At 38.9% G+C, this 22,434-nt stretch overlaps 2 protein-coding genes across 2 annotated transcripts; both read left to right on the forward strand.

The window, feature by feature from the left end:
- The first annotated feature begins 4,994 nt into the window (after nt 1–4,994).
- LOC106830838 (olfactory receptor 1N1) lies at nt 4,995–5,930 on the forward strand. The gene has a single exon (XM_014840685.2). The coding sequence runs from the start codon at nt 4,995–4,997 to the stop codon at nt 5,928–5,930; it is 936 nt and encodes a 311-aa protein (XP_014696171.2).
- A 10,624-nt stretch (nt 5,931–16,554) lies between these two features.
- Nucleotides 16,555–17,496, forward strand: LOC106830837 (olfactory receptor 1J1-like). The gene has a single exon (XM_014840684.3). The coding sequence runs from the start codon at nt 16,555–16,557 to the stop codon at nt 17,494–17,496; it is 942 nt and encodes a 313-aa protein (XP_014696170.3).
- Nucleotides 17,497–22,434: the final 4,938 nt, after the last annotated feature.

Raw genomic sequence — 22,434 nt, forward strand, 5'->3', positions numbered from 1 at the left:
TCAAAGGTATGGCTCCCAGGCACTTGAGAACGACATTCCTAAATTGTGAAACTGCTAAGAACCTAGGAGAAGATTTACATCTAAAGGAGGCAGAGAAGAAATTTAACATTGCAAGTTTTCTAAAGTAAAGCTCTAAGAAAACAGAGGTCAGGGGTCCACAGTCAAGAAGAAGCTATCTAAAATTTAGTCAAGTTGAAGGCAATGTTAAGACTGTCGTCATCACCACTCCCTTATCCATATGGTTTTCCACTACAAAAATTTTGTTACTGATGTTTGCTTTCCGTTCTCTCTCCTTGTTGGGTTTAAGTCTTGTTTAAAAATCACTTTACTTTTCCTAGCAGAGAATGGAATTAGATGCATGACTTCAATATAATGTTTTTAAACAGAAGTATGAGAATTCTTTAAAAAGGATATGGCATATGCCACTTAAACCCTCTGTAGATGTGGATTTTGGAAGCTTCTGGATTTCCTTAAAGAAGGAGTTTAGGGACAGGAATGTTGTTGCAAGGGGGCAGCAAGGAAGTTTATTTACTTAGAAATTGCATTTTTGCCATGGACTATGGTTACAAATCAATACAAATAGCATAACTCCTTAATGCTGCCGCTTAAGATAGAGACAGAAGTAAAGCTTCCACTTTGTTTTTTAATGAAGCCATCACCATACTAATTTGGTCTGCTATGAGAGATACAGAGGGAAAATTGGGCAATTATGAGTGTTAACACTAACAAGGCTCTAAGGAACTCTGTCCCATGACTCCCTGTCTGTAGAAGCCAAAAGCAGAGCCCTGTTCAGCCTCCTCCTGGTATTAGCCTGAGATCCAGTAGCTTCTTGTTTCTGAGTCTCTCAGTTCAAGTTTCAAAATAGAAATACAAAATACTTCAAAATTTCTGAAGACCTTGGTTCAGTGGGGCAGAGTAGCATTGGTCCTAGATCATCTTAAGTACTCAGTACAGACCCTCATCTTTCGGGTCTTCTCTGTTTCAGCTGATAAACATAACTATGATACTCCAACATCCCCTTCAGACCTAGCCTTGGCTTGGCTTTGCAATCCATTGTTGATCTCTTGTGCTCCTCATCTGGAATCCTAGTGTTTCTCTCTCTCTCCATTTCCCCCCTTGAAATTATTTATAACCTATTTAGCAACCTGACTTTTGCTTCCAGGTATTTGTCATCTGTATTTGTTATTCTGTTTTTTTAATTGAGCTATAATTGACACACAACATTATACCAGTTTCAGGTATACAACATGATTCAATATTTATATAGATTGCAAAATGATCAACACAATGTCTACTTAACATCCATCACCCTACATAGTTATAAAATTTTGTTATTTGTTACTCTTGACTCTGACCCCTGATTACAGTTAATCCATCACAAATGTTGTAAGGAAGAATCTGAACTCTTCCCTCCTGCCTCCAAAATTAAAGACATCTCCAATACTTTCTTCTCGGTAACCAGGGTAAGAGTATGAAGACAAATTTGAGTCAAACAGTGGCAGGCAGGCAAGTTCTGCCTTTGGAATACTCTCTCCATCATGTCCAATCCAGCTCTTACTTTTTGGCAGACCTAGTAGATGAAGAAGCAGTGGAGGTGAGTAAAGGGACCTCATCACCCTGAGATGACAGAGGCGAGGTTGCCCCAAGGTTCATGGAAGCACCTTGTTGTTGTCTCTAGGATCTACAGAGTTTTCTGAGGCTATGACAGGATGAAAGATGAGAAGTTCTTTAAGAGCAATGAAGAACCAGTGGATAGGGCAAGAGATATTAGCATAGGACCCTTGAGTAGAGGGAAATAAAAAGGACAAAACATAAAAACTAGGCTTATAATGGACAACTGTGGACACTTTTTTTTTGAAGATTTGAGAGGTTTCCTGATGTTAACTGGTTGATGCAATAGACTGAGACACCTCTATAGGAATAGCATGGTCAAGGCGTTATACATCAACAGAGAAAATAAAAGAGATGCAGCTCTGCCCTAAAATATCTTACAGTACTCATGAGAGCCTCAATGGAAATGAATGGACTTACTCACTGAAGGCAGGATGTGGATGTCTGGAAAGCATGGAGTTGTCTGCTGCTCTACATTACTCTCCTCTTGAAGAGAGATACAATCAGTTGAGTCTTAAGAGAGTTTCTTGCCCTCCAGGACATGGGTATTAAAATGTGCCCTGTAAGAAGAGTCAGTCTTTGTGAGGCATTATACTCCCCACCAAGAGGTGGAGCAGAGGAGAAAATAACTTAGCTTGTAACTTTCTGATCTCTCAGAAAACGTTTTATTGCTCTAAGATATGTTCCTCAATTAGCGTAGGGTTCAGTGGTAGATAAACATGCAATAGTTCTCAGACAGTGCTTTTGCTAAAGTTTGAAGTATTAACTTCAAAATATGGCCGATGCTTCAGTAAATCTTCTATTGATTTGGAGGTAAGTTTTTCTTTAGTTGTGGAGTTTAAACAGAAAATGGGAATAAGAATATATCTAGATCTATAAGATATTGGTAAAAAATGACAAAAGGAAAGATAGCTGACTTAGCAGAGAGTGTGCTAGTTGGAGAGCCTGGATACCCTGGATTTCTACACTATCTTCCTAAGGCACAGGGTAAACTTTTCAATCACTTAAATTTTCTGAGCCTTAGCTTATTTATTTGTGAATTAAATGGAAGAGTTGAACTAAGTTAATTTTTCTTAATTCCTCTTGAGCATCAAGGTGCCTGAGGAAAGTTTAGTTTTTGTTTTCATTTTTAAACACAGGTACCCAGACCGTATCCTAGAAAATTTAACTCAGTAGGTATAGGATTCTGTATTTTTGAGTCGTCTCACTTGATTATGATCAATTGGTTCATAGACCAGTGTTTGGGGACCTATGGACCAGATGATCTTGTAGGTTCTATTAGTTCTTAAACTTCATTGTTCTTCTATAAAAGAAAGTGTACAAGATAGGAAGGGCAAGTGAGGCTAAAGACATTAAACTAGGACTATTGAGAGATTCAATATAAATGTGGTGATAGAAAAATCACTTTCTATCTGTATTGATTGATGATGATGCAGTCTCTGGTATACAATGCCACTGGCTTGAATTCTGTCTGCATCAATTCGGACTGCATCGTGCTCAACATCAATAGACTAGATTTTGTCCATCACCATACATGTGTGCCCGTTTATGCCTTTCCCTACCCCCATCCCCTCCTCCATTGGTCAACACTAATCTGCTCTCCCTATCTATGTGTTTATCTTCCACAAATAAGCGAAATTACATGGTGTTTTTCTTTCTCTGTCTCACTTATTTCTCTTAACATAATACCCTCAAAGTCCACCCATGTTGTTGCAAATGGCATTGTGAGGATTTTTTAAAAGAAGATTTTTTTTTTTTGAGGAAGATTTGCCCTGAACTAGCATCTGCTGCCAATCCTACTTTTTTGCTAAGGAAGATTGGCTCTGGGCTAACATCTGTGCCCATCCTTCTCTACTTTATATGAGGGACAATTGCCACAGCATGGCTTGACAAGCAGTGTGTAGGTCAGCACCTGGGATCCAAACCGTCTAACCAGAGGCCGCTGAAGCAGAGCACATGAACTTAACTGCTATACCACTGGGCTGACCCCTAAAAGAATTCTGCACAGATTTTGAGACTACTTCACAAGAGAACGTAAGATTTAGCTCATCTCTTTTTATTCATGTATCCGTGCTACTGTAATGATGAAATTGACATGGGGCTGTAGACCTCACCAAGGTTTGGTAATACCAGAGATGAACATGCCCAGAGCCTTTTTGGAAGAGTACTCTCTGTATAAAAGATTGATCAGAGGGAAAGAGAGAGGACAGAAAAAAACTATGATATTCCTAAAAAAGAGAGAAAGGAAGGACATAGGGTAAGATTGGAGGTGAAATCAGGATTGGCGACGAAAATGAATTTAAAGGGAGAATTGGGAATTGGAAGATTTTAGAGTCAGCACATTTAGATTCTAGAAGAAATCTAGCATTTATTTAATTAATTTTTATTGAGGTAATATTGGTTTATAACATTATGTAAGTTTCAGGTGTACATCATTATATTTTGACTTCCCTGTAAGCCTAAATGGTGTTCAACACCCCAAGTCTAATTGTCGTCCGTTATCACACATGTGTACCCTTTTACCCCTTTTGTCCACTCCCTACCCCATTTCTCCTCTGATAACCACCAATCTTTTCTCTGTGTCTATGCATTTGTTTGTTGTTGTTGTTGTTATCTTCTCCGTATGAGGAAATGATATGGTATTTGGCTTTCTCTGTCTGACTTATTTCGCTTAGCTTAATGCCCTCAAAGTCCATCCATGTTGTTGCAAGTGGCACGATTTCATCATTTTTATGGATGAGTAGCATTCAATCATATATAAATACCACATCTTCTTTATCCATTCATCTGTTGATGGGCACTTAGGTTGTTTCCAATCCTTGGCTATTGTGAATAATGCTGCAGTGGACAAAGGGGTGCATTTATCATTTCAAATTAGTGTTCTTGTGTTCTTTGGATAAATACCTGCAAGTAGACTAGCTGGATCATATGGTATTTCTATTCTTAATTTTTTGAGGAATCTCCATACTGTTTTCCAAGTGGCTGCACCACTTTACATTCCTACCAGCAGTGTATGAGTATTCCCTTTTCTCCACATCCTCTTCAACACTTACTATTTCTTGTCTTTTTAATAAGAGCCATTGTGATGGGCATGAGGTGGCATCTCATTGTAGTTTTCATTGCATTTCTATCATAGTTAATTATGTTGAACATCTTTTCATGTGCCTGATGACCATCTGTATATCTTCTGTGGAAAAATGTCTGTTCAAATCCTCTGCCCATTTTTCAACTGGGTAGTTTGATTTTCTGTTGTTGCTGAGTTGTGAGTTCTTTACATATTTTGGATACATACATGATTCGCAAATATCTTCTCCCAGTTGTTAGATTTTCTTTGAAATCTAGGATTCTAACTGAACTTTTTAGCTTCCAGATCCTGCGGTGTCATGGAAAACCAATCTAGCATCTCTGAATTTTTCCTCCGAGGAATATCTGAGTCACCAGAGCAACAGCAGTTATTCTATGGAATTTTCTTGTGCATGTATCTTGTCACCTTGACTGGGAATGTGCTCATCATTCTGGCCATTGGCTCTGACCCGCATCTCCACATGCCCATGTATTTCTTTTTGGCCAACCTATCTTTTGTTGATATAGGTTTAACATCGTCTACAGTTACCAAGATGCTTGTAAATGTACAAACTCAGCAGCATACCATTTCCTATGCTGGTTGCCTCACGCAAATGTATTTCTTTCTGATGTTTGGTGACCTGGACAGCTTCTTCCTAGCTGTAATGGCCTATGACCGCTATGTGGCCATTTGCCACCCTCTCCACTACTCCATAGTCATGAGCCCCCGAGTCTGTGCCATGCTGCTGGCATTGTGCTGGGTCCTCACTCACACTGTTGCCCTGACTCACACCCTCCTCATGGCTCGGCTGTCCTTCTGTTTTGTTGGGGAAATCACTCATTTTTTCTGTGACATAACTCCTGTCCTGAGGCTGTCATGTTCTGACACTCACATCAACGAGTTGATGCTTTTTGCATTAGGAGGCACAGTACTCATCATTCCCTTTATATGCATTGTCATCTCCTACATCCACATTGTATCAGCCATTCTGAGGGTCCGAACCCCTGGTGGGGGAGGCAAGGCTTTTTCCACTTGCAGTTCCCATCTCTGTGTTGTCTGTATGTTCTGTGGGACCCTCTTCAGTGCCTATCTGTGCCCTCCCTCTCTTGCCTCTGAAAAGAAGGACATTGTTGCAGCTGCTGTGTACACAGTGGTGACCCCCATGTTGAATCCATTTATCTATAGCCTAAGGAACAAGGACATGAAGGGGGCCATTAAGAGGCTCCTCAGTCGCAGGAAAATTTTTTCCTCTTAGATACAATGATAGCAACTTTTAATGAAAAGACATAGCCTTACAGTCAGACAGGCTTGGCAATGGTTGTGTGTCTCCCACATACTAGCCATAAGGTTGTAGTCCTGTTAACTAACCTCTTAGAGCCTTAGACTTCTCATCTATAAAGTGGAGATAATAATCTCTATCGAACAAAGTGACTTAGAGGATTAATTGAGATAAACTATGAAATGCATCTGGTATAGTGGCTAATATAGTCATGCACCACACAATGATGTTTCGGTCAATGGTGGATCCCATATATGACGGTAGTCCCATAAGATTAGTAACATGTGGCCTAGGTGTGTAGTAGGCTACACGATCTAAGTTTGTGTAAGTACACTTTATGATGTTCACACAAGGACAAAATTGCCCAGTAATGAATTTCTCAGACATATCTCTGTCATTAAGCAGTGCGTGGCAGTAATAGTAGGTTTCCAATGAATGATAGCTATTATTATTATTACTGTTGTTACTCTTCATCTCTTCTCCCATTAAAAAAGACTAAAAATCTTTTCTCTGAGTTTCATTCTTTCAGAAAATATTTACCTGACACCTCCTGTGTGCTGGGAACTGTTATAAGTTCTGGGGATAGAGCACTGAACAACACAAAGTCCCCATTTTCATGACATTTTCATTCTAGACTATTAGTCAGTCATAAAAATTGGAGAGCTTCTGTCCATTTCATAGCACTAAATGGAGATTAATAAAAAAGAAATAAAGGATGGAGGTTACATCTCTGGAGGTGAAAAATAGGTCAAGAGTTCCCCATCAGAAGATTGGAATTCAATCTTTATATTTCCATGCTCGTTGCCCCATTTCCCAAGGTTTGCAAAGATTTCACCAGGAAAGATGTTAGAGCTCCTCGTGCAACGTTTTTCCTGTGCTGGTGAGAAATGTTTAATGCCAACATCCTTTGTGTGACTAGTAAGTGTGAACACTGCAACTCTCTTCTTATTTGCCTTCAGATCTAAAAGGGGAAATAGCAGCTTAAATTACTTGCTGAGAGAGAAAAAAATATGTTTAAAGGTATATATGTTTTCTTCTGCCTCCAAGACTCTTATAAATATAAAAAAATATTATTCTTAAAAAAATAAGGGCCGTATGCTTTTTGATTCCTCACATCCTTCTAGTATGAACAAGTGTCCACTGGCTGCCTAAAACCGCCTCCCTAATGCAGGTTGTTTCTCAGACTCAATATCTAAAAATGTTTCACCATTCCTATATTTTTTGACAAATAATTATTGAACATCCTTCATGGAATCAAACTGTCCCAGGCTTGAGCATTTTGAGTACAAATGTGAATCATTTTGAGCAGCATGCCACATCTTAGTACTTTAGGAATCTATGTTTTTGATGACGTGGAGTGGGACTTCTTCTGGTCTTCTCTCTAGATCTCCTTTCCAGATATTCTCTCTAGGAGTCCTTTAATAGAGTGAGGAGGGTGTTCTCATACAATCAGGTCAGGAGCTAGTTGCATCCCTGGAGTCCTCTTCTCTCATCTCCTTAGTCTGAAACTCTCCTTTCATTCCACTATCTACTGTGCTACAGATGATGGACCACTGACAGTCTCCTCTGAGCCACTAACCTCTGGCTTGCTTTAGTCCTTTGAACTGGCAAGGAAATATCTTGTACTTCTCCTGATCAACTCTTTCAGGAGAGGGTCCCTGGGCAGAGTTTTAAGGCCCCTGATGATGCAGTTCATGGACATGAGGAAGGCTGAGATGTGAGATTACTGGATACAGTGTCACACCATACCTGCAATCCTTGTCCCCTCTGACATCTTGAAGTTGACACTCAACCTGGTCCAATCAGCCTTACTTGATGGTTTCTCTATATGGTGCTTTCTCTAGATGGCCTTCCAGTTTGCTTCTAGATTCTGACCCAAAGGGAATCTTAATACATCAGCAGTACAGTACATGATTGAACCCTGTCTGGGACTGTATTTAAATTCTTTCTCACAGGTCCAAGCAGACTAGGAGATGAGAGTGGGTGTCCATTTTTGTTTTCCCAATGTTCACCAAATACGTATAGTAACAATATCTTTCTGGGGCAGTTGGGAATTAGGTCAGCACAGGGTGTACAAAGATCCACCAAAGTACACTGTTGTCCATCACTGTTCACTAGTCTAACATTCTTAGATTCCATCCAGCGAAAATAGTTACCACTGTATTCAAAGTTCCAAATTTGTTCCTCCCTTAATTCATCCTATTACACCCACCGCCAATCTGTAAGTTCAAACTTCTGTTCCTTGAAGGTTACCCATTTCAGCTAAGGCTCTTATGATGTTGGCATTAAAATAATTCACACTGAAGTACAAATTATTTATAAATCTCTGCATTTCTGTACTGTATGTGAGTACGATGTGTTTAGAATCAGTGCAGGGGGGTGATGAAGAGCTTCCTGGTGCCCCTTGTCTATTTAGGGAATTTGCCTTCCTCTTACTTGGAACCTTTTTTTTTTTTTTGAGGAAAATTAGCCCTGAGCCAACTGCTGCCAATCCTCCTCTTTTTTCTGAGGAAGACTGGCCCTGAGCTAACATCCATGCCCATCTTCCTCTACTTTATATGTGGGACGCCTACCACAGGATGGCATGCCAACCGGTGCCATGTCTGCACCAGGGATCCAAACCAGGGAACCCCGGGCTGCCGAAACAGAATATGTGCACTTAATTGCTGTGCCACCGGGCCGGCCCCGGAACCATTTTTTAAAAATCAGGTTGTCAGAAACTTGTTTCCTTACTTCCTTAAGACTGTCAAACCTATCAAATTTATTCAAAGTGCCTAGTTTTCCATATTGTTCTAAATATCAGTTCACAGAGCCAGAAATCAAGAACAATCTTTCATTCCCCCACCTACTTTCCATCAATTACCAATACCTTTCTACTTCCTATCAATTACACATCAGTTACCAAGATCTCTCTAGTCCACCTTCAGAGCTATTCTCTTCTCTATCCTTTTGCCATTGTCTTCTTTCAGGCACACATTATCTTTTACTTGGACGTACAATGACTTTCTAATTGAGCCCATCTCCAGGCTCTCCAACCCATTACACATATGTGGTCACTTGAGCAATCTTTCTTAAACACAAAAATAACTTCCCCCAGGCTTAGTTCCTACTGCACCCCACCCCCAGCTGATGGTACCCCCTCACTTGCAATGTCTAAACTCCTTAAGAGTGTACTCTAGCCGCTTCACAGTATAGTCTTTGTCTGCCTATTTAGACTTACCTCTTGATGCTTCCTCAACTCATACATACATATGCTTTAGTGACACCACTGTCTTTTGCATTTCCATGTACTTACCATGCTATTTCAATGTTCTGGTTCATTCTGTTCCCTCTGCCTAGACCTGCCTAGACTGCTGTTTCTCCCATTATGTGTCATAATTCTGAGAATTCTTCAACACTCAGCTGCAGAGCCCTGTAAAACTTCTGCTGATATCCAGGCAGCATTAACCATATCCTCCCTTGTGCTACTACCATTTATTATACTTATGTCATTGTCTCTAAGCCTCAGTTTTCTCAACTTAAAAATGTGTATAATAACAGTATATACTTCATATGATTTTTATGAGGATTAAAAGACATAATACAGGTAAAGCTTTTAATGCAGTGCCTGACATAGAGTAATCATGCATAATAAGCACACTTAGTGGTATTATTATATTAAGGCATTTTTATACTCTCACATATTTTTAGTTTGCCTGTCTCCATACTAATAGAATGTTCACTTCTTTAGCGTGGATGTCTTGTCTTTAGCCAGATCTGTATGACCAGGGCTAGGCACTGCCTGAGATAGAGTAGGTAACTTGCTAAAAGTCTATTGAATTACAGAATCTATAAGATAAAGAAAGGCTCGCTATTTTTCTGGTATTGATTCTTACTTTTTATCCTTAGTGACAAATAAAGTAAATTTTATGTACACTTAAGTTCTCTCTTGATTTCATTTATAGCTTCTTCTTTAAAAATCTTTCTTTCGGGGCTGGCCTTGTGGCCAAGTAGTTAAGTTCACGTGCTCTGCTTCGGTGGCCCAGGGTTTTGCTGGTTCGGATCCTGGGCGCAGACATGGCACCACTCATCAGGGAATGCTGAGGCGGCATCCCAAATGCCACAACTAGAAGGACTCACAACCAAAATATACAACTATGTGCTTGGGGGATTTGGGGAGAAAAAGCAGAAAAAAAAGAAGATTGGCAACAGTTGTTAACTCAGATGCCAATCTGGGCCAACCAAGGTGTACTTTACTTAGAACAACAAGGAAGACTCAAAACCTGTTCGGATTTTGGCTCTGGAACTGATTGAGACTGAGCCTGCAGACAAAATGGCTCCATGCTTGCAACTTAATTGGGCAGGGTAGGGGTAGGGGGCCTTCTTTGTCTTTACACAAAAAAAGCTGGGATGATAAATGGCAGCTTCTTCAGCTCCAAGTTAAGGGTCACTCATTGAGAGAATATTAAACAGAGAGTAAGATATTCTTCTGATTGATCCTTCCTCATTTACCCACCCACCAACTCACTCATCCACTGCTCCTTAGTGATTTAGTTCTAGCTCAAGCCAGAGAAGATGTGTTGCTGTATCCAAGGACCCCCTGATTGTCTTGAATTGGGAATATGATCTAGATGCCGTGCTACCATCGTCACCATAATTCATAGTATCTGTGTAAATTCTGCATCAAAATTAATCTCTGATGCATAGGTGTGGAAAGCTAATACTCATTATTCTCAGTTAGTTGTAATGCTAGGCCAAAATTAGTATTTCATTTATTTCAAATCAAAAATGTGTTAGATGTTTTATGATTTTTCCATTTACACAGAAGAAGAAATTGAGGCTGAGAGGAATTAAGTGAATAGCCTGAGTCCACACATTTTGGCAGAGCTTGCAATTGAGATCTGTATTTCCCAAATACCTTTCCCTTGCAATTACATGTATATGGTGCTGAGTGTCAGATGCATTTGTGATCCTGTTTATCCTTAGTAAGGCCTGAAGAAAGAGTCAGCCATATTCCAGTCCCTTCCCTTGCTTTTCTTTCTCTCCTCTCCTCTTTCTTGTTCTCTCTATTCTTCTTCTCTTTTTTCAACTTTTCTTATTCAGCTTATTTCTTTTAGGCAATCTTATCCTCTTCTTTGTGAACAACCCGTGAGTTTCTATCTGTATGCAAGATATATTCACCTGTCTCCTGAATTTTTTTCCAAGGATGACCCATGGGTACTTCATACACAGTGTGTTAAAAACTCAAATCTGTTTCTACTTCTATGTCACTTATCTCAATGAATAGCACAAACATACACCCAGCTGTACAAACCATACATATAGATAAGTTTTTAACTCCTTTGTTTCCTCACTTTCTACAGTCTTATCAAAATCAACTCACATTAAAATTACCACATCCCTTAGATTTTAACTCTAAAGGAGACTTAAATTCAATTAGTTCTCTCCAACTCGATTATCTCTGTTAGACATACTTCCATAATCTCTTACCCAAATGGCTGCTACCACTTCCTAACTAGTCACTTTGCTTCCGCTCTTTCATCCAACCACTCTATTCCTATTCTGCTGACATTTCCTCCACCCACTGTAAACACAATGTAATTATCCATTCTTCATCTATAGTGACAGTTTTTAATATGACACTGTCAATATTCTGATCAAATTCTTCTATGGCTCTTCTTTTCCTTTTTGATAAAGTGCAAATTGTTCAGCACGGCTTCCACAGTACTGCATGATTCATTCCTACTAATTTCTCTGGCCTCATCTCAAACCTCTTCCATTGTTGAAGTGTACATTTCAGATATTCTAATTTTTCTAATAACAGTTTTCCAAATTTGTCATTCTATCTACTCTCCAGGTCTTTTCCTATTTCTCTCTTTTTATCCCTTCCAAATATCTGCCTTTATGCTGTTCATGTCACGTTTTACTTGTCTTGATTTTCTTGAATCTGCTTACATGTAACTTCCTACAACACTCTTACCTGACCCCTTAAATTTGAGTTTGATACTCTTCCTTTGTGCTTCCATAGCACACAGCACCCACCTTCATTGCAGCGTTTGAGACACACGTTGTCTTGTCTATTTTGCTCACTACACTAGGAGATTTTCTGAAAGAAAAAAAATATGTGTTTTCAAATGTTTACTCCTCCTACTCACAAAATCCTTGCCACATAATTGACACACAATATTTTTATGAATTAGTAAATAAATGAATGAATTATTGGAAAAAATAATGAATAAAATGCCTCCAGTTAAGCATTTCTCTCTTCTCTATATTTGCCAATCTGAATGAAACAAATATCCAAAGACTTCTCACACTCATTCTTGTGGTTAAATAATGTATCTTGAGCCCTGAGTATGTGCCAACTATTATGTGTCATAACTGACAAAAAAATCAATACATGCATTCATGTATTGGCCCAGCTGTCTGTCTGTGCTGACTACGCTGTCCTCCACTTCTTCTGTGGCCTTGCTGCCCTACTCAAGTTGTCCTGCTCAGACACTTTCCTCAACCAATTGATAATCTTTACTGTGGGATTAACAACCATTGTGCTTCCATTCTTAGGCATCCTGGTTTCTTATGGCCATATTGGGGCCACCGTCCTCCAGGTTCCCTCTACCCAAGGGCATCTGCAAAGCCTTGTCCACTTGTGGATCTCATCTCTCAGTAGTGATGCTTTACTATGGGGCAATTATTGGACAGCTGCTATAGGAAGGAAAATTCCTTGACAAGTGTTTTTATTCCCTAGGGACTGGTGGAAACTCTCCTCTCCAGTTCTGGATTGAATATGGGAAGGAAGAAGCCCATATGATCCAGAGCCTACTATTACAAGGGAGGGATCACAGTGCAATGGAATTAGGCTTTCAGTTTGAAGTTAATGTGTTTGGATTTGAATCTTCATTTTTTGCCAATTTCTTTTGAGCCACTCAAAAACAGTAAAAAGAAAAATGCTTTTCCTCAAGAATTATTGTGAGGATTAGGTGAACTCATAGATGTGAAAATTTTGTAAAAATAAAGGAATCTGCAAATAATAAAGGTCCTTATTTATATTCCTCTACGAGTTGACTATCTTTAGTATCCAGCAAAGGCACATCTCCCCTGGGAATGGGTACAGAAAATGCAATAATACTCCCATATTGCCCCTCACCAACAATTTGTGGCCTAGGTCCCCTGAGTTCCCAGACTGGCTCATAAAAAGTGGATGCCTTTGTCATTGTCAGGATCTCATGAAAAAGAGAGCATGTACCGCATTCTCATTTCAGGGTTGAGCTTGTGACTTTTTTCTTTGTCCCAGCTCTCAGTCTTTTGGAGAGAAAATGAAAAATTAGTTTGTGCCCCAGAAATGACAGTATTTGAATTTTTCACACCCACGTTAGGTAAGGACAGCATTTATAGACTTCATTCAACAATACGTGTGTGCATGTGTGTGTGTAAATGATCTGTTACAAAATCTTGCAGATTCGTGGCAGGCAATTTATACAATTTTGTTGTGTCATCTTGAATAACTTATGTAGACACAATAATTATAATTCCATGGGGTTTGTACTTTCCTGTCTAGGAAAATGTTATCTCTTTCATAGTTTTGGTGAATATCTGGCCTGCATCCAAGCTATGAGCAAAACTTTCAAGCATTAAATATAATAATAATAATAATAATAATAATAAGTAATTTTGCAAATAATTTTAAAGATACATATATGCAATTTTCTATTATGTTATTTCAACTATTATATCATGAGCTTTTCAGGAACTCATTTTATTGGCTATGTCATATTACTTCCAATGGATGTGTACCATACTTGCCTTAACCTTTGCCTTACTGATAGAAATTAGGTGGTCCATCAAAAACATTGACCAGAGTCTGATCTGCTTGTGTCCTGGAGTCTTGGGAAATTCACTTTATGAGCAGTCATCTTTGTAAATCCAGTGGCTGGTATCCTAGTCTCTCTATTCACTTCTGACCATCTGCCTAAGGACTGAGGCAATACATCCATCCAAAGGCTTTGATGAAAATTACAGGTCCCATCTTTTTCTCTTTAATGAGGAGAACATATTCACATGTCTCTTTTTCATCAAATTATGCTCTAATGGAGGCAATATAGCGTAGTGTTTGGAACATGGTTTTGAAATCAGGTAAATCTGGGATTGAAGGATCTGTTCATCATTTTCATGCTGAATGATTTTAGTCAAATTACCTACACTTTCTAAGCCTTAATTTCCAACAGGTTGAATGAGAATAATGCCATTTTTGTGGTCCTCTTAAGATGATATGATATAAAATATATGCCACAGCATCTGGCCTATATTATTCCCACAGTAAATATGTGACTAATGAATAATTGTTACAATTTTATTGTTATAATTATTATTGATATTACCATCTAGGCATCTATCTTGAATCCAAAGATTTTCATTGATCATCAAACTTCCTGATTTATTTCCTGAAATTCTTAAGTGTTCTCAGGCAGCAAGAACTGTCTTGCTTGAAGATATAGTTAAACAAGGCATGTAACATTGTGGGAATAATATAGTCTTTGAAGCCAGATAGACCTGTGATCAAATCCCGGGTTCAAGGTATACTAGTGCTATAATATTGGGCAAGTTTCATCACTGAGTCCCAATGTTCTCCTCTCTAAAATGAGTACCAGGATGGCCCTGTTGAAATGTTGTGAGAAAAAGTGAACATTATTTGAAAAGCACCTGATGAAATTAGGTGTTAAATTAGATTTTATTAACAGTGCAACTATTTCCAGCCCTGAAGCAGTCATCTCAGCCAAACTAGAAAGAGCAAATTTGTTCTCAGTGTCCACAGCCTCTGCTTTCATCTTGCCTGTAATCCCCATCCGTATCCCACCCTCAGTTTGTCTGAGGAGGTTAGTGCCTTGTTCTGCCATCCATACCTGGTCCCCAAATACAAACAGCTCCCAGACATTCCATGTCTGTGACAGTGCTAGCCAGAGGCTCTCTCTCCCAGGACTATTTACTTTTTAATTGAATCTATAGTTGAGATCTTAAAGCCCTTTTTTCTCTTGTTAAAAGAATTTTAGATACCAGCAGCCTATTGAGGGTGGTATTTCCGGTAGGGATGTGGAAGGCTCAATGTTGTTATGGAAGTCACACTACACAGTCACAGTTCTGCATGTCTCCTCAAGCAAAACTGACCCAGGTAATCTGAGGAATCTTAGGAAAATTAGAGAGTGTTCCATCACTGATCTTCCACAATCCTTGAAGATTGTGGAGTCAGGGTTGGATCTCTTGGGATTCTGCTGGAATCTGTGCAGAACGCCTTCTGCTTCTAGGACTAAGTGGAAAACTATCTTTCACTTGTTTCTGGGAGACCTAATGGTAAAGCCTTCATAAATATCATGATTTGATATATGCTTCCAGACTTTATAGGGAGCCACTTGGCTACTCAGCTGTAGTCACTGAAAGTTATCATTTAACATGAATTTTCACCCCTGGATTGAGTTAGTTCATAATTGCACTCTTTCTTTCACTCAGTTGGTGCTGAGTGAACTGGGTCTGGTATATGGTTGCTTTCTGAATCCAGCTGACAAAATGATGGTGAGGCCAAGTCATCATTATAAACATGTCTGTTCTAGGTCTCTATTTTCCTTCACTGTTTTATTGGTTTATATTTGTAATAATACATTATTTGTTGTAATCAATGTAGCTTTATAAAAGCTTCGATATGTTATAGTGAATCTCAACCTTCTCTTTTAAAACTATATAGATATTTTGATAAATATTGATGTGGGTTAGGAAATAAATCTCTAATAGGTTATTTTAGAGACACCAAACAGATTAGAATTCCTTTTTAAAGTTATGTGTGACTTTTAGATTGTCCTACTTTGAATGTGATGCCATGTGGTAACTAATGGAATTATTAGGGTTAGACCTGGGTCTTGAACAAGACCTGATCTAAGTTTCTTAAAGAGGCCACCATGATGAATTTAATTAGATATGACATCTTTTATTTGATCAACAAATTTATATTGTGTATGCAATAATTGTCTGCAATGGGTTCTGGGTCTATAATCAAAGCATAAATTAGAAATAATCATGGAATGGGTAGAGCAGCAGAGGATACAGGATTAAACAGCTCATTACACACAAAATTATGAAGGTTAATGAGGTTTCTGATGTCAAATCACTTGTTTTACTTCCAGAGATCAAACTGAAGTCACAGTACTTTGGTCCAAAATCTTGCTTCTCTTCTTCTTTCCTCAGTGACTGTGAGACTGTCTGCCTCAGCTATCCAATCTGAAGGTGGAAATAACAGCAATACCTACCTAGCTTGCCTAGTTAAGACTGTTGAATCAGCCACTACATGTAAGCTATTAGAACAGTGCATCAGGACAGCATTTCATAAACATTAATTGTTAATATTATCATTTACAGAGGATGGGACCTGATTAAGAACGAAAGCGGCTGTATATAGTAAACCTACACTTTTTCCACATATATCTATCAAAACATGCATCAAATATAGGAAAATATGGGTGAAGGCATTCCCTAGATCAAAAGAATATCTCTATTATGCTATGCCACGATGATCATTTTTTTTTATCCTAAGACATTCCTTTTCTTTTCAACTTTCCCCTCCAGCTGATGTATTAGTATGAGAAGGGAGAACCAGAGCGGTGTGTCCGAATTCCTCCTCCTGGGGCTCTCCATTCGGCCCGAGCAGCAGGGTGCATTATTTACCCTGTTCCTGGGCATGTACCTGATCACGGCGCTGGGGAACCTGCTCATCATCCTGCTCATCAGGCTGGACTCTCACCTCCACACCCCAATGTACTTCTTCCTCAGCCACTTGGCCTTCACTGATGTCTCCTTCTCATCTGTGACTGTCCCTAAGATGCTGATGAACATGCACACTAAATACAAATCCATACCCTATGCAGGGTGCATTTCACAGACATATTTTTTCATATTCTTTGCTGCTGTGGACAGTTTCCTGATCACTTCAATGGCTTATGACAGGTATGTGGCCATCTGTCACCCTATGCATTATACAATCATCATGAGTCAGAGCGTTTGTGTCATGCTAGTGGCTGGGTCCTGGCTCATTTCCTGTGCTTGTGCTCTTTTGCACACCCTCCTCTTGGCCCAGCTGTCTTTCTGTGCTGACTACGCTGTCCCTCACTTCTTCTGTGACCTTGCTGCCCTACTCAAGTTGTCCTGCTCAGACACTTCCCTCAACCAATTGGTAATCTTTACTGTGGGGTTAACAACCATTGTGCTTCCATTCTTAGGCATCCTGGTTTCTTATGGCCATATTGGGGCCACCATCCTCCAGGTTCCCTCTACCCAGGGCATCTGCAAAGCCTTGTCCACTTGTGGATCTCATCTCTCAGTAGTGACACTTTACTATGGGGCAATTATTGGTCTATATTTCCTTCCTTCATCCAACAACACCAATGGCAATAACATAATTGCATCATTGATGTACACAGTGGTCACTCCCATGTTGAACCCCTTCATTTATAGCCTGAGAAATAAAGACGTGAAGGGGGCATTGAGAAAACTCCTGAGTAAGAAAACATATTTTTCCATCTGATACTTACTTTTGTTTTTAAATACTTATATGATCTTGTCTCCACAATTACATGTAAATACACATTATTAAAAATATAGCTCACTTGTCCTCCTTCCACAGCTGTTGCTCAGAAATCTTGGCTGACATTATGCTCGCACCTTCTAAGAGGAGTATTAAAATGTTACATGCTTTCTAAGAATTAATTTGCTCTTTTTTGGATAATGGGGATTGTAAATACTTTGAGGATGCTATGTCACTTTGGCTGGTATCACTGACTAGAAGCTGTCAGGATGACCCTTTCCCAATATTAGAGTTGTTATAAAATGTGTTTGGCCTTTCACATTTCCATTTCTAAAGAATTTTCAATTTTGGTGACAAACTGACTTCTCCTTCACCCAAGCACCCAGGCATGCCAGGACCCTGAGCACTTCTAGAACTTTCAGGGAAAACATATTAAATTTTACCCTCCTTACGTAATAATTAATACACTACTTTCTTGTCCTTCAGGAATAGAGCCCATGCTTTCTTACCCTCCAAACACATATAGATATTCAGCAGCAAAATAAATGTCACCTCTATTGTCTCAGCTACTGGTTGAACAGCTTAATATACATTAAAATCAACTAATTTAATCCTTACAACAACCCTAAGAGATATGTAGGGAAAACTCAGTCTCAAAGCGCTGAAGACTTCCTTTAAACTGCAGTTAGTGAAAGGAAGATTTCGGTCTTGGCAGTCTGACTCCAGAGTGATTCAGCCAAGGACTATGATTGTTTATATGGATTACTGTGCCCTGAGGAGGAATAATTAGCTCAGCCTAGTGGCAGAGGATATGAAAAACTTGCCAGAGAAGGTGTTGCTCTACCGGAGACTTAAAAAATTAGAATTATCCAGGCACATGAAATTCTATCTTGTCCTGATGAGCAAAGAAAGAGGGAGCAGCACGTGTCTGGCTGTGAAATTGGAAGTTTTAGCTGATATATCAAGATTTGATAGACACAAAATACTAAAGTGAGTTGTAAGAGGCAAAATGAAGATGTTTGTAGGAAATGCTCAATAATCAATTTCATAATTTTTGAGCCTCTCAACGTGGATGTGTATCTAAAAAGTGCTAAGAACTGGAGATGAGAGGTTCTTGTAGAGCGATGTGTTTTGTTTTTTGTGTTTTTTTTTTTTGACAAAGCTGTACAGCAAACCCAAATCTTCCAAGAGATTAGGGGGCGCTTTCCTCTTCTCTTGAAGTTTAGTGGCAGAAGTTTCAAAAGAACCATTTAAATAGTTTGATGTATGTCCCTTGCTTTTATGAGAGTGAGAGAAATAGGAACAATGAAATAGGAGGGGAGAGAGAAAGAACTGGAATTATAGAATAGAATTATATTGGGAAACACTTTTACTTCTTTTCATGGTGGGACAAAATAAGCAAAAATGTTCCCTATGGACCACAGGTGGGTTATGTGTGAGAGAGAAATGATGCAAAACCATTTTCAATTCTTATCAAGAAAACCCATTAGAAATCTAGGAAGCTCCAAGAGAGAATAAGAGATCTGAAGGGAATATACCACCACAAAACCAAGGGCTATGAGGAGAAGCTTTCACAGGAAGAAATATATTTAGTTATATCACAGAGATGCCAGCCCAGAAGTCATTGAATACCTCCTGGCCTGGAAGTGACAATAAGCGAATGAGTCTGTTTTAACCACCATCCAGGTCAAGAGAAGTCAAAACCTTTTAATAGGGTAGCAACCCAAAAAGCATGTTATCGTTGTCCCTTTCTCTTTCTTCCTTCCATACTCCATCCCCAGAAGGTGAGTTCAGCAACTCCAACTAGACTTGAGAAAAATGAGGGGACAAGAGATAATATACTGTATGACTCCTCTCTGGACTTCAGATGTTTGCCTGCAGCCAGATCCAATGAGGGAAAATGAAATTTAACTACAGAATTGAGGCAGTGTTCATGATAGGAAGTAATCTTTACCCTTTCTAATACCTAAGGGTTAGAAGAGAATTTATGGTGTTCATAAGAGATTTTATTCAGTTGAAGAGTGAAACAATCCTCAATTAAATCAGTTTTGAAAGAATAGCAGGAATAAATTACATCTTCTGAGAAGTACTTATTCAAGATTCCAGATATTAAGTGTTGTATATTGGATTATTGTTTAAAAAAAATATTTACTCCTTCCTTTTCGTTTCCAAGGCAGGAATGTACTTTCACACTCCACTGATGTTAGGCGTGCCATTGTGACACAGGGCTTTTTCACCCCCCTGTATATCAGTTAACTCTTGCCACAAAAATGCTGGATAACAAATGACCACAAAATCTCAGCAGGCTTCAACAATAAGCATTTATGTTACCTATGAATCTGAGGGTTGTTTGATGCTTGGCTGATCTACCTTAGGCTGATCTAGCTTGGGATGGTTGTTTTTCCAGACTTGGCTGGTCTCACTCATGCTTCTCTGACCATCTTCTGGTTATCTGACCTAAAGTGGGCTCATCTAGGTTGGCTCTGTCCCTTGCATCCTCATCCTGTTCCTGGGACTTGTGTATGGGCACTCTCAGCCTCCCACAGAATCCCTCTTTCTTGTCCTTATGTCCTATATTAGATTGTCTGTTGTTAACTTAGCATCATCATCACCCACTTGGAAGGCTTGTCTTGCATTTTGGTGGTCAGGCTGGAAACTACATTTTCCGGATTATTCTTTTCTGTATTGTTCATATTTAATGTTTTCCAATGAGAGAAACTCGTGAGAGATTTAGAAGGCAGAGGGGAAGCCATTCCTCTCTGGAGTTAATTGTAGCTGGAAGTATCAGCAGATGTGAGATTCATAGTAGTTTCCAACTGAGCTCCTAAGAGCCAACTGCATTACTGCTACAGACTGAGATACCTGTAGGAGTTCTTCAGTGATTCTTGAGATTTGCAGCTACTACACATTAATCTTTTGAAACTATCTATTTTATGCTTTAGGCTGAAATCTTTAGCTTTGGCTTTTTTAATCTTCAAAGGCAACTTCTTTGGTTTTTCTCCAACCTTGCAACAATTTTGTAGGCAAACACTTTTGTTCTACTCTCTTGAACAAATCCTTACCGATACACTTCAACTTAAAGATTACCCATCATTTACCTGCATCTATTTTTTTGCAGTACAGATGAAATTACCTAATTGATACTTCCATTATTAGTCGAGGCCATCTATTGCAGAGTAGTGGAGAAAAAAATAAAGTCTTTAAAATTGATTACTTTTAAAAACTTCATTATTTATATGAAAAACATTAAAATGAATCTCTACCTAACACATTAAAAACAATCAACTTCATATATTTCAAGGAATTTCAAGGAATGAAGGCAGTTTGAAAACTTGACATAAAAATAAAGCACGCTATCTCTAGGTACCTGAGAGAGGGAAGTCTTTTTTTTTTTTTTTTGAGGAAGATTAGCCCTGAGCTAACATCTGCTGCCAATCCTCCTCTTTTTGCTGAGGAAGACTGGCCCTGAGCTAACATCCATGCCCATCTTCCTCTACTTTATATGTGAGATGTCTGCCACAGCATGACTTGACCAGCAGTGTGCAGGTCAGCACCTTGGATCCAAACTAGCGAACTCCTGGCCGCCGAAGCAGAATGTGCAAAGTTAACCCCTGCACCACCAGATTGGCCCCCAGGGAAGTCTTTTTTTTTTTTTTTAATTCTAATATATTTGGTTTAAACCAGATTGAAAAGCAAATAATTTACTAGCCAATGTCAGTGAAAGCCACTTGCAATATATACAACTGACAAAGGATTTATTTCCAGATTATATGGAGTCTGTCCTACAACACAATAAATACAAGAGTAAGAATCCGATAAAAAAAGCAGGGAAAAGAAATAATCATGTATCTCACAAAAGAAAATTTTGTGTCAATAAAGATTGTGATGGTTGCTCTAGTGGTGCAGTGTGGATCTTATAGTAGGTTGAGGGCATTTCACTCTGTGGTAATTCAGGGACCAGGTTCAATTATCTCTCAGGGAAGCAGGTCATTTGCTTCCAGACCATAGAGGAGAAGACACATACTCTTCTTTAAAATTCTACCCAGGAATGTCACATTCTCCTCCAGTGGGGAGAACATGCCATGTACCTACATCTAGATTAGTAGAAAATGTGGCAACTGCCTCCCAGTGACAACTTGACATGTTTACAGGAGGTCATGAAATTTTGGTGGACAGTCAGCCATCTCTGCCACATATATCCAATAAGCATATGCTAAGATGCTCTACCTCATTAATAATCAGGGAACTAGAAAGTAAAACTACAATAAGATATAATTTTCTACTCACCGGAATTGCAAAAATTAAGAAGCCTGTCAATACCAAGTGTTGTTGAACAAGTAAAGTAATAGGAATTCTCATATCAGGTGGTGAAGATTTAAATTAGTATAATTTAAAAAAAAATTAATAGAAAATTTCTTAGAGTAGTTTTAGCTTTACAGAAAAATTGAGCAGAAAGTTTCCATATACTTCTCCTCTACCCCTACCCAGTTCCTCTATTATTAACATCTTGCATCCATGTGGTACATTTGTTATGACTGAATCAACATTGGTATATTATTAACTAAAGTCCACAGATAACATTAGAATTCACTCTTCTGTTGTATATATTTTTTTCGACAAATACATAATGACATGTATCCACTGTTGCAGCATCATACAGAATAGTATCACTGTCCCCAAAATCCCCTTTGCTCCACATATTTATCCTTCTCCCCACCAAGCCCTGAACTCTGGTAACCACTGATCTTTTTGCTGTCTCTATGGTCTGCCTTCTCCAGAGTGTCATATTGTTGAAATCATACAGTATGTAAACTTTTCATACTGGCTTCTTAGTAGAACTATTTTAAGAAGAGTTTAGCAGCAATAGTTAAGTTGAATATACACATGCCCACGATCCAGTAGTTCTTCTTCTGGGTATAGAATTTACGGAATATCTTG

This window comes from Equus asinus, chromosome 10, assembly GCF_041296235.1.
Source record: "Equus asinus isolate D_3611 breed Donkey chromosome 10, EquAss-T2T_v2, whole genome shotgun sequence".
Classification (NCBI taxonomy): Eukaryota; Metazoa; Chordata; class Mammalia; order Perissodactyla; family Equidae; genus Equus; species Equus asinus.

Excerpts from the sequence above, each read along its gene's own strand:
- LOC106830838 (XM_014840685.2), top strand. The coding sequence starts at position 4,995 with ATGGAAAACCAATCTAGCATCTCTGAATTTTTCCTCCGAGGAATATCT.
- LOC106830837 (XM_014840684.3), top strand. The coding sequence starts at position 16,555 with ATGAGAAGGGAGAACCAGAGCGGTGTGTCCGAATTCCTCCTCCTGGGG.